General features: G+C 45.8%; 1 protein-coding gene across 2 annotated transcripts in view; it reads right to left on the bottom strand.

Annotated features, from left to right (window-relative positions):
• Positions 1 to 440: 440 nt before the first annotated feature.
• Positions 441 to 12067, bottom strand: part of CASP7 (caspase 7) — a 28488-nt gene continuing 16861 nt past the window's right edge. For both annotated transcript variants that reach the window (XM_081105435.1, XM_081105436.1), the window contains exons 3-7: positions 4930 to 5066; positions 3857 to 3985; positions 2746 to 2921; positions 2246 to 2375; positions 441 to 1464 (exon numbers count right to left, since the gene is read on the bottom strand). In XM_081105435.1, coding sequence (XP_080961561.1) covers positions 1235 to 1464; positions 2246 to 2375; positions 2746 to 2921; positions 3857 to 3985; positions 4930 to 5066 — 802 coding nt within the window. In that variant the 3' untranslated portion in view covers positions 441 to 1234. The remainder of the gene's footprint in view (positions 1465 to 2245; positions 2376 to 2745; positions 2922 to 3856; positions 3986 to 4929; positions 5067 to 12067) is intronic.

The raw sequence follows: 12067 nt of genomic DNA, 5'->3' as shown, positions 1-12067 counted from the left end.
TGATTACTTAGTATTTTGTGAGTGTTCTAGCTTCAAAAGAAATGCGAGTTATATTTTGTGTGGAGGATGAGTGAGTAGGATCAATTCCTTTCCTGTTTTCTCATTTTCCCACGACCATAAGACACATCCAAAGGAAGAGAAACTGAGCAGTTAGACATTAAGCACGATATTTTAACCAATAAATACGAACATTAAACCCATCATTAGACCCAGTAAAGTATCAAAAGTTCAAAAGAAACCACCACCTTGAAAACAAAGTGCAAAAAATCTTTGCCATGAAGGGTCCCACCCCCGCCCCCCCTTAACAAAAAATGTGCTCAGAATAAGGCTTGGAATCATCTGAAAAGTTTCAGGTTATCTATTAGAGCTAAAACAGACTGGTTTGCACATAGCAGGCGACACATAGATTATCTGACAACTGAATGAATAGAAGACTGAATGGAGGAATCGCTGAACATCAGGAAATATAATTACTTTTATTCACATTATGGGCAGCTTACATCCACTCCTTGTTCCTCCCCCGCCCCATTCACTGCCCCTTCCTCTGCTGTATTGCAGGGAAATACACTTCCCAGCCCCCTTGTCAACTGGTTTCCATGTGGGCCTGGAAGGGTAAGTGCCGGAGAAAGACTCGGAGGGCAGAAGAGGTGAAGCCAGGGTACTTCTCCATGTCTGACTCATCTGGTGTTGCCCCATCTCAGGCAGTGGGCTTGTCCCTGCCATGGCTCCATTTTCCGTAACTCCTCTCTCCTTGGGGGTGCTGGCTCCCACCAGGCAGCCCCTGGTTCCAGCTCTTGGGGAGACCTCCCGCAATATCAGGACGACCACCCCCTTGGCTGTGTTTTGTCACGCACTGGGACTCGTTGACAGGTACCAACATGACTCTAAATGTCCATCAAAGGCACCCCCACCCACAGTGTCACCTACAGAGGTAATTGTTGTTGTATGTGCTACATGTGACAACCAGAGAAGTACAAACCAAAAACAAAACAAAAAAACAACCCAGAATATTAAGAGGAAATGACAAAGTCATTGCATAGATAACATTGTCAACATTAAGATAGCACCCAAGTCCCTTTCCCCAATTAACCAAGAAATTTTCCTGAAAGAAAAATCCTTTAGAATTTATGTAAATTTGAAGAGGATAAAAAAAACAAAAACAAAAAAAACAACAACATCTGATTATCAATAAAGGATCCATTGCTTTCCAGCTACACGGCACCCGTGGGCAAAGCTACTTAGGGAAGTAGAGGTCCTTGGTGAGCATGGAGACCATACACGGGATCTGCTTCTTCTCGTGGAATTGCGGGTCGTTGCACTGGGACTCGAAGTGCCTGGCCACCTTGTAGTTCACCCTGGTCAGGATCTTTAAGAGGTCCAGGCTTTTCCCGTGCTCGTTCAGGGTGGCGCAGAGGGCCTGCACAAACCAGGAGCCGCATCCTGGGTTCCTCCACGAGTAATAGCCTTCAACAGGACGGGAAGAAGAGCAAGTCAGCTGCCCTGGCCGTGAGCTCTCGGTGTCTGGGGCCCTCCCACATACCTTTCTGAAACGGTGTCACTCTACTCTGCACGCGAGTCCCTAATGAGAATCGTGCCCGGGTGCTCAACGGGCAAATGTCTTAAGATTTAGAGGGCTGCGTGGAGATGCTCAACACAGGACTTGGTGGACCAGCAGGGATGCATGTCAGATTCCTAAGTGAGTGTGTGACAAGTCGAACATGGAGCCTGCCTAAGGAGAGGCTGGAGAACTGCCCCGTAGCTGGAACGCCTCACCATTCTTTGGGGGGGAAGTGCTACTTTCCAATCCAAGGGGGACCCCAGAGGATTTTGAGATGTGTTCCTGCTGCTGAGGGAGAACTAAAGGCTGGCTCCTGCTGAAGAAATCTCGAAGTGAGAGGCGGCTGAACGAGCAATTACCTTAGGGGCAGAGCTAGGAGAGCCAGCTGCCCTGGGAGGGCTGGAGGAAGGGGGCCGTAAGCCAAGGAATGCGGGAGGTTCTAATTGCGGGGGAGAAAGTAAAGACACGGATTTTAACCCCTACAGCCTCCATCTGAAAGGGATGCAGCTCTGCCAACCCACTCTGGAATTCTGACCTTCAGAGCTGTTAAGATCACACAATTGTGTGTGTTCAGCCACTATGATTGTGGTAGTTTATCACCGTGGCAATGGGAAACGCAAACAGCCCCAAGCCTGCACTCTGATGGTGGAATGGCATAGCCCAGTGAGCAGATAAGGGACTTGATACCTGACACTGTGGAATAGGCGAAGAGAAAGTCGGCCTCGACGGGGATCTTCTGTCGAGGGCTGGCATCTGTGTCACCGATAGGCCCCGAGTCGGCCTGGATCCCGTCATCGAGCTCTGTCCCGCGGCACGCCTAAGTGGCAAAGCACAGATCACTCCGTGGAGTCAAGAACAGAAACACGCATGCTGTTCCCTGCTGTGTCCCAGTGCCTGGAACCGTGCTTGGCATGAACGAGGAGCTCAGTGATAATCTGCTGAGTGACTCAATGAATGTTGAACTGAGTTCGTCAGCAAAGCAAGTAACAGTGTGGAACTCGTAAAGAAACCCTCATGATTTGTGATCTGAAGCCAACACAGAAGCCAAGCATTTAGAGGTAGAAAAACAAAACCCACATTTGCATACCCCAATCGAAACAGCACGGAGATTTGTAGAGATGATACAGTTCAAGTCATGCTGTAACCTTTTCCCCCTTTCAGTGGGGTTGGCTTTGAACAGGGTTTACCTGGATGAAGAAGAGCTTGGGTTTCCCTAAAAGGGTTCTGCATCTATCCCCCCGAAAAAGGCTCGTCAAGTCCTTGATGTCCATCTTGCCGTCCGTTCCGTAAATCGAGTTTTCTTCTCCATGGCTCAACAAGACGCAGGCGAAGCAGGCTGCATTACTGTGGTCCTCCTCAGAGGCTGCAAGCAAGCGATTTGAACAGTGACTGGTTAAAGCACAAGCCCTGTGGGACCTCAGAGGCGGTGCCCCCTCCCACCTGGCAGCTGCCACTGACAGAGAGCCATGCAGGGGGAGGAACACCCCAGTGGGGAGGAGGAGGACCAGTGGAGAAGTTAGAGAAGTCTAGCATTCTCAGTCTGAAACCAGAATGGAGCTGTCTCATGAGGAAGTGACCCCACAGGTGGGAGGGTTTTGGCAGCTGCTGGGAGGCAGCATTTTGGGGTGCTGAAGAGGGTGGCCCCGCTATCTGTTAGGTCTGTGACATCAGGCACATTTCTTTGCCATTCTATGTCTTGGTTTCCTTGTCTGTAAAATGGATAGGATAGTATCTATTATGTGAGTTAATATTTGTCATGCAAGTATTTGCTAAAGAAAATACAGCATCATGCTAAGTGAAATAAGCCAGTCACTAACGGACAAATACTTGATGTTCCCACTTACGAGGTCCCTAAGGAGTCAAATTCTCAGAGACAGAAAGCAGAATGGTGGTTGTCGGGGGCCAGGGGAGGAGGGAATGTCATTGTGAGGTACACGGGATTATTCTTCTGTCTCTTCCACCAGGGAAAAGTTTATTCTTAAACTGTGTGGTAAGCAGCATGGCATCCACTTGTTACTTCCCTAGGAATCAGCCTTTTGAAATTGAGACTTTCTGTAGAGACAGATCTTATTTCTCTTGCTGTCATAGAAGCTGATTTCATCTTTTTAGGGAGAAAGCTAAGTTTTCTGAAAGAGACCCACCCACCCCGGAGACAGGTATGGAGTGGTCTGGAGGCAGGGAAGGCCTCCCACCCTGAAATCCCCGTGTCCTGCGAAGCATCCTACAGAGACCAGCTGGGGCCCTGCTCCTCTCTCGGGCACAGGAAAACGACACAGGGAGGAGGGGGTGGGCACGCACCGTTTTTCAGCACAGCATGCATCTGGGCACAAGAGTAGTTGTTATACACCACCACGTCGAAACCCAGGTCTCGGAAGGTCTTGAAAAGGGACCCGGCATCTTTGTCCGTTCCGGTCCGGATGGACATACCTGTGGGAGTCAAACACCAGTTCACGGTGAGCAATCCTCGGCTGAGCACCGTCTGCCGGCATCGCCCGGCCAGGCGCCACGTGCAGCTGAGAAGTAACTCTCAGCTGTAGTCAAGGCCAACGGCTCCCCTTGAGTCTCAGCTCATGCACATATAGGGTGTCCCAAAATTCACGCAAGATTTGAATTTTGCCTTAGCATTAACAACAACCACAAAAAATAAAAGCCTAATTTTACTTGGTTTATTGAATCAGATTCTAATATCTGTTGCCCTTTGATTTCAATCCCTTCAATTTGATATGCATTACCAAGTACCAATTATGGCCCAGGAGCAGGGACAATGAAGACCAATGAAGACCACGGCTTTGCGTATGTGCCAGCAAAGCCGTGGAGGCCATTTACCCGATGTGCTATTCCATACATAACCCTATACCCAGGGGTCCTCAAACTTTTTAAACAGGGGGCCAGTTCACTGTCTCTCAGACCATTGGAGGGCCGGACTATAGTTTAAAAAAAAAAAAACTACGAACAAATTCCTATGCACACTGCACATATCTTATTTTGAAGTAAAAAAACAAAACGGGAACAAATACAATATTTGTATTTGCATGTGGCCCACAGGCCGTAGTTTGAGGACCCCCGCCCTATACTGTATACTTTATGAATCAATAAAAAATTTACAATTTTTAATTATAAACCTGTGTTTTCTATCAAAATTACTTCTTGCGTGAATTTTGGGACACCCTATACATGGTGGGTCCTTCAACTAAAAGTTCCTGATTTCTCCATATCCCTTCCTCCTGGTCATGCAAATACCATCTACAAAGGGGCCGTGTGCCCTAGTAGCTGGGCACAGCACTCTCTGCTGAATGAATGCTACGAGTCTTAGCACCACTGGAGAAACTGGAAGGGGACGGGAAAGGTGAGCCCGTGCCCACAGCACCTACCTGTCGATTCGTCGAATTTCTTGTTGTTTATTATGATGCATTTGCCCACCTTCTCAAAATTCATGCTATACTGATATGTAGGCTCTTGCTCCTGGGTGGTCTTGTTGGATTTCCCAGAGTCATTTTTCTTCTTCATACTGGGGAAACAGAAAGCCAGTCAGGGGCTGTGGGGGAAGCCTGGACATGAATGGCCCTTGCTTTTACTATCAGCATGAAAGGGGCGGCCAAGGAAGCTGCAGTATCTGTGATGGAAAGACCTGGGGCAGACAGATGGCTCTGTTTAATCATCACATTTAAAAGGAACGTGCATCTTAATTGCATTAGTTGCCAGAGAAAAAAATCACAATGCAATACCAGAACGGCTGCACCTGTGGATGACGGTGCGCCGCACCTGAAATTGTCACACATGGTTGGGCAGAGCCTGCTTTGTGCGGCCAAGTGGCAGAAGTCTCTGAAAACTGAACTTAACTATATCCTGTGACAGAGCAATTCCACTCCTCGGCATGTGCCCCAAAGTGAGCCAACGTGTGCCCCAAAAGACAGACCACAGCATGCGTAGAAATAACCCAAATGTCCAATCACAGTAGAAAGGGTAAACTGCTCAATAATCATAGATAACAAGGAGAGTGAACAAACCATGACAGCATGAAGCCACAGGAACAAACCTCACAAATACAATCCTGAGGGAAAGAACCAAGATTTAAAACAGCAGTTCTCAACCTGTGGGTCGCGACCCCTTTGGGGGTCGAACGACCCTTTCACAGGGGTCGCCTAAGACCATCGGAAAACACATATATAATTATATATTGTTTTTGTGATGAATCACTATGCTTTAATTATGTTCAATTTGTAACAGTGAAAATACATGCTGCATATCAGATATTTACATTACAATTCATAACAGTAGCAAAATTACAGTTATGAAGTAGCAACGAAAATAATTTTATGGTTGGGGGTCACCACAACAAGAGGAACTGTATTAAAGGGTCTCAGCATTAGGAAGGTTGAGAACCACTGCTCTAGGAGGAATCCGTCTTTCATAAAGTTCAGGAGACTAACACCTGGTATTCGAAGTTGGGAGGTGGTTTTCTTGATGGTGGGATAGTTAGGGACCCGAAGGGACATAAGGACTCTCTCAGCTGCAGGTCATAGTTTGTTCTTGATGTGGGTGCTGGTTACATGGTTGTGTCAGTTAGTGCAAATGCATTAGTGTGTGCCTCTTTCTATGTGCCCCTTAACTCAATGAACAGTGACATTATACCAGGGAAAAAGGAACAGCAATTTAAAAAAGACAGTAGGCCTCTTCCAATCTTCAAACGCCAAAGTCTAGTTTACCAAAAGTCTAGCATATAAGCCCTGAGGCCGGAACAGGGGTATCATTGAGGGGCCAGGGGAAAAAAAAAACGTCCAATGTGAATGGAAAGCCGCCTTGCTAGTCATCCAGTCGAATGTTAAGTCCCACAAAAGAAGAGATCATTTTAAATCTGTTCTGAAAAATTGAGGAATCCCTATTACCTAGAACAATGCCTAGCATATAAGTGGCTCAATAAATATTTTTTATAAACCACATGCCAATATCCCTCATGAATAGAGATGAAAAAAAATCCTTAACAAAATATTAGCAAGTCAAATCCAGCAATCTATAAATGGGATTATACATCATGACCAAGTGTGATTAATCCCAGGAATACAAGGTTGGTTTAAATCTCTGAAAATCAATTAATGTAACCCATCCTATTAATAAAAGCCAAAGACCATACAGTCAACTGGATAGATACAGAAATGGCATTTGGAAAAATCCAACACCCTGTTATGATAAAAATGTGAAATAAACTAGGATGACGATGGAACTTGACTTGAGAAGGGCATCTATGAAAACCCCACAGCATCACACTTACTGATGCAAGACTGAATGCTTCCCTCTAAGATCAGGAACAAGCCACATAAGCCCACTCCTGCCGCTTCTATTAAATATTGTACGAGAGGTTCTGGTCAGGGCAATTAGGTTTAAAAGAATGTGTTACATAAGTGAATGAATCAAGTCTTATGCCCCCATTTTTCAGATATGAAAACTGATGCACACAAAGAGGCAGGGGTTGTCCAAGTTCTCCCAGCTAGTGATCAGCAAAGCGGGACCATCAGGCTTCCATGTCAGCATTCTAGAGCCCGATGCCCTTGAATTATTCATCCCCTGTTCCGCCCAAGCTCTTATCAAAAGCTGGAAGAGGTAAAGTGAAAGAGAAGATGAAGCTTGTTACCCATTAACTGTGGGTCCAAGGGTCCTGGGCTCTGAGTTGTCATTAAATCTTATCTGTTGGGGTTTCTCAGGATATTGGAAAGGACCTGGCCTTTCCCCTTGCCCCCTCCTACCTTGGTCCAGATTACAGGTTAGCTCTCTATGTCGAGCCTTCAGTTTCCTTATTGCTATTATTCAACTTCACCATGACTATATCCTCCACTTTTATAGGGCCTGATTTCTTCCAGATTATCTATATATATAAAAGGCTAATATGCAAAGTGTCCCCTTGGAAGTTCAACAGGGAAACTGGGAGTTCAATCACTCACTATGACATGTGCTGACCAACAGGGGGCAGCTCAAAACGAAGGAAGGTCCTGGCCAGCAGCTGGAAGGCCCTGATCAGCCCTGATTGCCAGCCAGGCCTAGGGACCCTATCCGTGCATGAATTTCGTGCACCGGGCCTCTAGTTTTATTTTTAAAAGAGAAGTCTTCTGAATCTGTTCTTCTCACTTCTCCCTCCCTTTGTTGTCTGTTTACAGGTGATGCCAGGTTCTCTTCCCACGTCTGCCCCCAGAGGCAGCCCCAAAAGAGCACTGTACCTGGAGTCAGACAGAGGTCTGCATCCCTGCACCTGTGCAACCTGGGCCAGCGAGTCTCCGCCCTTCACAGAGCATCAGTCTCCTCTCCCAAAAGATGGAGCCTTGTATGACTGTCACAAGATTAGACAGGGGGCTCAGTGGGAGCGGGGACTCCTGTGCAGCCTTCTCCCCTCCCAGGCCTCCTCAGAGGAGTTGAGTATCGATTTGCTAATCGAGTTTCTGTAAGCTTCAAGGACATGCCATTGGGAAGGGGTAGGACAGGTCATTGCTGCCCTGTCAATAACCCCTACTGACAGCATCTGTGCACATTAAAATATGTGGCAACAGCCCAGCCAGTGTAGCTCAGGGGTTGAGCACTGACCCATGAACCAGAAAGTCATGATTCGATTCCCAGTCAGGGCACATGCCCAAGTCTCAGGCTTGATCTCCAGGTGAGAACAGGCAGGAGGTAGCCGATCAATGATTCTCACTCATCATGGGTGTTTCTATCTCCTTCTCCCTCTCCCTCTCCTTTCCTAAATCAATAAAAACATACTTTAAAAGACATCTGTGCACAGCCTTTCATGGGCACCACGATCTTTGGTCTTCAATTGACGTCTCTGAGGTAGGTGGAGGGGGTACAATCATACCCACTGTATAGGTCCCAATAACAGCAATCAACATCTGTCAGTGCTTTTACTATGGGTGGGGATCTGGTTAAACTCTCAGCTGCCTTTTCTCACTGACTCCTGACAGGCCTTTAGGTCACTTAAGGCCAAAGACCCTAATCAGAGTCACACTGAGTCTGGCAGGCTGGAGAGCACGGTTTATGCACTAAAGCCCTTTCAGAGATAAAAGCCTATTTTTATCGTTGGCAGCATGGATTATTTTAAAACCAACTGTACAATATCCAAGTAACAAAACAAGATGTGATTTCTTTTAAGCTGCCATTAGCCCAACCTCAATGATGAGCAAACAAAACCAGTGAGCATCTTTTAAAGAGAAACAGGCTTGAATTGTCACATTAAAAAAAAAAAAAAAAAAAGGACTCTGCTTCTATCAGAATAGAATTTGGAAAATTAAATGTGTTGGTTTTTTTTTTTTTTTAAAGGAACACAATAGGGGAATAAAGATATACACACGTTAAAGAAAACACTTTCCATGGTTATGAAAAGTGCCTTAAAACTGAATATGAAACGTGATTCTTATCCTTGGTAAACATCTCAAAAGGTAGGTAAGGAAAGGTTCCCTTACCTAGCCTGGCCCTAACTTGAACTCTCATTTTTCAAAATGAACTTAATATCTGCTTCCTTTTTCTAGATTTGAAGGTGGCTGATTCTGCAGGAACACAGGAAAATTTTTGTGCTTAAGTATTTCTTTTGTGTGTGACATCTAATATTACTTGGAAATGCTTCTGGATTGGCAAGTTTTCTTCCTTTTTTCCCCCCCCCTTGCCTCTCTCATTTCCAATTTTGAATTTTAATAGCATCCCTCAATTAAAAGACCTGGTTGGCAGGCATATGTGATTCAGCTAGCCCCTCAGTCCCATAATGACCAGCAGGACACTTCAAAGATGCAGTTCAGTCTCTACTTCCTGTTTGGACTGGAAAGGGCAGGGTTTTTCATCAAAACCACGGAGTATTGAAAAAAAAAATGAGGAAGCTCTCTGTTCTGATGTGAGATGATTTCCAGAAAGTGTGAAGCGTTGAATTAAACAAGAGAGCAGAACAAGATGCTACCTTTTGAGGGGAAATGAGGAGGAAATAAATAGATGTTATCAGTACTAATGTTACTGTATATCATTCAAAGTGGGTACCCGTGTCTTGGGGGGCCAGGAGCAGGACAGCAGGAAGAAATGGGAAAAAGAATTTTTGACTGTATGCCTGTCAGTATATGTGAATAAGGTCATTATTCAATAATAAAATTATTATTAATAGCTAAAGATCACTTGCAGCAAATAGATTTTGAGATCTGACCTATTTAGAAGATTACTGGATTTTTATGCTAATTGTTGAAAGGGCTCCATTTTTCTGTTTCCCACTGTGGTTTTACCCGTCTCCCCAGCTTTCAAACTTCTTACTCTTCTATGCGTCAATAACAACATTAATAGTTATAATAAATATCATTATGCCCTACCCCGGTGATGGCGAACCTATGATACGCGTGTCAGAAGTGACACGCGAACTCATTTTTTTGGTTGATTTTTCTTTGTTAAATGGCATTTAAATATATAAAATAAATATCAAAAATATAAGTTTTTGTTTTACTATGGTTGCAAAGATCAAAAAATTTCTATATGTGGCACGGCACCAGAGTTAAGTTAGGGTTTTTCAAAATTGCTGACACACCAAGCTCAAAAGGTTCGCCATCACTGCCCTACCCTATCAAACACCACTCTCCACCTGGGTACAGCCTTTGGGACTCTAGGCTCTTGGGCCGAAGGTCAAGCGAGATGTGCCTTGAGGGGCACACACTGTGGAAGGTGCCCCAGGGCAGCATCGAGGTGTATTCAGGGCCATGTGTGAGGTTCACAACGTTCCATGAAACCTGCAAGGTCGAGCTGAACATTCAATCGAAATTACCAACACAACCAAAATGCGTCCGCGGCACAGCCTTGGTGGAGCTGTAGCTCACCATTAGCCCAGTCAGGGGAGGAAAGATGGGTGATCCCCGTGGCAGCAGCTCATAAAGTTACCGTCTTTCTGGAAATCAACTGCCAGAGCCAAGCAGATCATCAGATAAACAACGCCCACTGGACAGGAGTTAACGGCCGCAAGGGCTCCAAAGAGCTTGCGCTAATTAACCAGCCAATGGCAGGAAGACAGCTACAGTCCACAGATCTGCAGGACAGCTTCTTGCAGGGCCGGGGGACCGGGGAGGGAACTCAAAGGGTAATAAGAAGCTTTCAAAGATCCAGATTAGAAACTTCTTGGGCTGGCGATCATCCCCCAGAGATAAGATTTTCTAAAAGTGGCTGTTCTTGTCCCACTTTCATATAAGGCCTTTCCGGCAGAGGAAGGAGGCTGCAACATGTGAGAACACAGCCCCTAACAAGTGGGCACGCTGGAGTTTCTTTTAAGTCCGGATCAATGGAAACCAGTCTTTCTCCTCAATCTGATAAATGGAGGAATCTCTTCAGGTAGCTCCCTAAATCCCCAGGATCAAGTATTGTTAACATGGGTGTGATGCTTTATGCTTGACAAAGTGTGTTACTGATCATTCTTCCATTCACTCTGCAAAATCCAGACCAGAGACAGAAGAACACTCAGCAAATAAAAGCCGGCCAGGGTATTTTCAGGCCACATTCTCTCTCTTGCCATTCTACCTCCTTCTCCCTTTGCTAATTCTGTGCTGATAAAACTATCCTTTACCTGGACCTTTTTTTTAACACTGTGAAGACTTCGGCCAAGATTATTATGTTGACAAGAAATACACCCAGCCAGGGTCCTTGTCTTGGAACCTGCTGTTAAGTGTAAGGCTCATGATAACTGGGACCAGTGAATTAAAAGTTCTAAATCCTCTTAAAGGCTCATGTGTTCCACAATTGGCTACAGATTTTACAGCAAATCTGGCCAGAATATCACTGTGCTTAGGACCAGATAAGCAACTAGGAGAGCCTGGAAGAATGACTTAGTAAATGCATGGAAGTGTGCACGATCGGGAGTCAATAAGGAAGCAGGCTGGGTCACTGCGCTGCTTCCTGGCCATCCTCACTGTCTCTTGGTGTTGTGTTTCCTCACCAACCCGGGCCAGTACCGGTATCTCCGTTTCCCAGATGTGGTCAAAGAGGCTCAGATCTCTGCCGGGAACACAGATAACGCCAGCGTCGATGAGCAGGAAGGAACTGGAATTATCCGAACTTCTTAGGTACAGAGCCAGTTGGTGGAGCCTCAAATTTCACAGTGCAAGGCCAATGCAGTCATTTCGACCAAGTCAAGAGGCCCAAAATGACAACCCACGCTCAGTGGTTATTTAATATAAGAAGACCTCCTGAAGGAGTCTATGGCAGCTCCTACCAGAAAGCACCAGCGGATTATAAAACCGTCGGCTTACTTTGCAAAGAAGCGGAAAAAATCTCCGAAAAGTGCCCACTGAACTTTCGAAATCCGCTCCGGGCGAGAATGTAATTTTCCCCATGGCCGGAGTGGATAAGTACAGGTTCTATCCTCTTACAGATCCCCCAGCCTGCTCGAAACGTGAATTATAGCTTTCTATATTTGGAAGGGACTAGCCAGAAGCATGCAAAGCCCATGAACAGAATTCCCAGGAGCTCTGTGTGTGTGCAGGCATTCATCAGCACGAGAATAAACACCCTCCCAGC

Source organism: Myotis nattereri, assembly GCF_964212035.1.
Source record: "Myotis nattereri genome assembly, chromosome: 13".
In the NCBI taxonomy this organism is placed as follows: Eukaryota; Metazoa; Chordata; class Mammalia; order Chiroptera; family Vespertilionidae; genus Myotis; species Myotis nattereri.
This window is presented reverse-complemented; position numbering and strand designations above follow the sequence as displayed.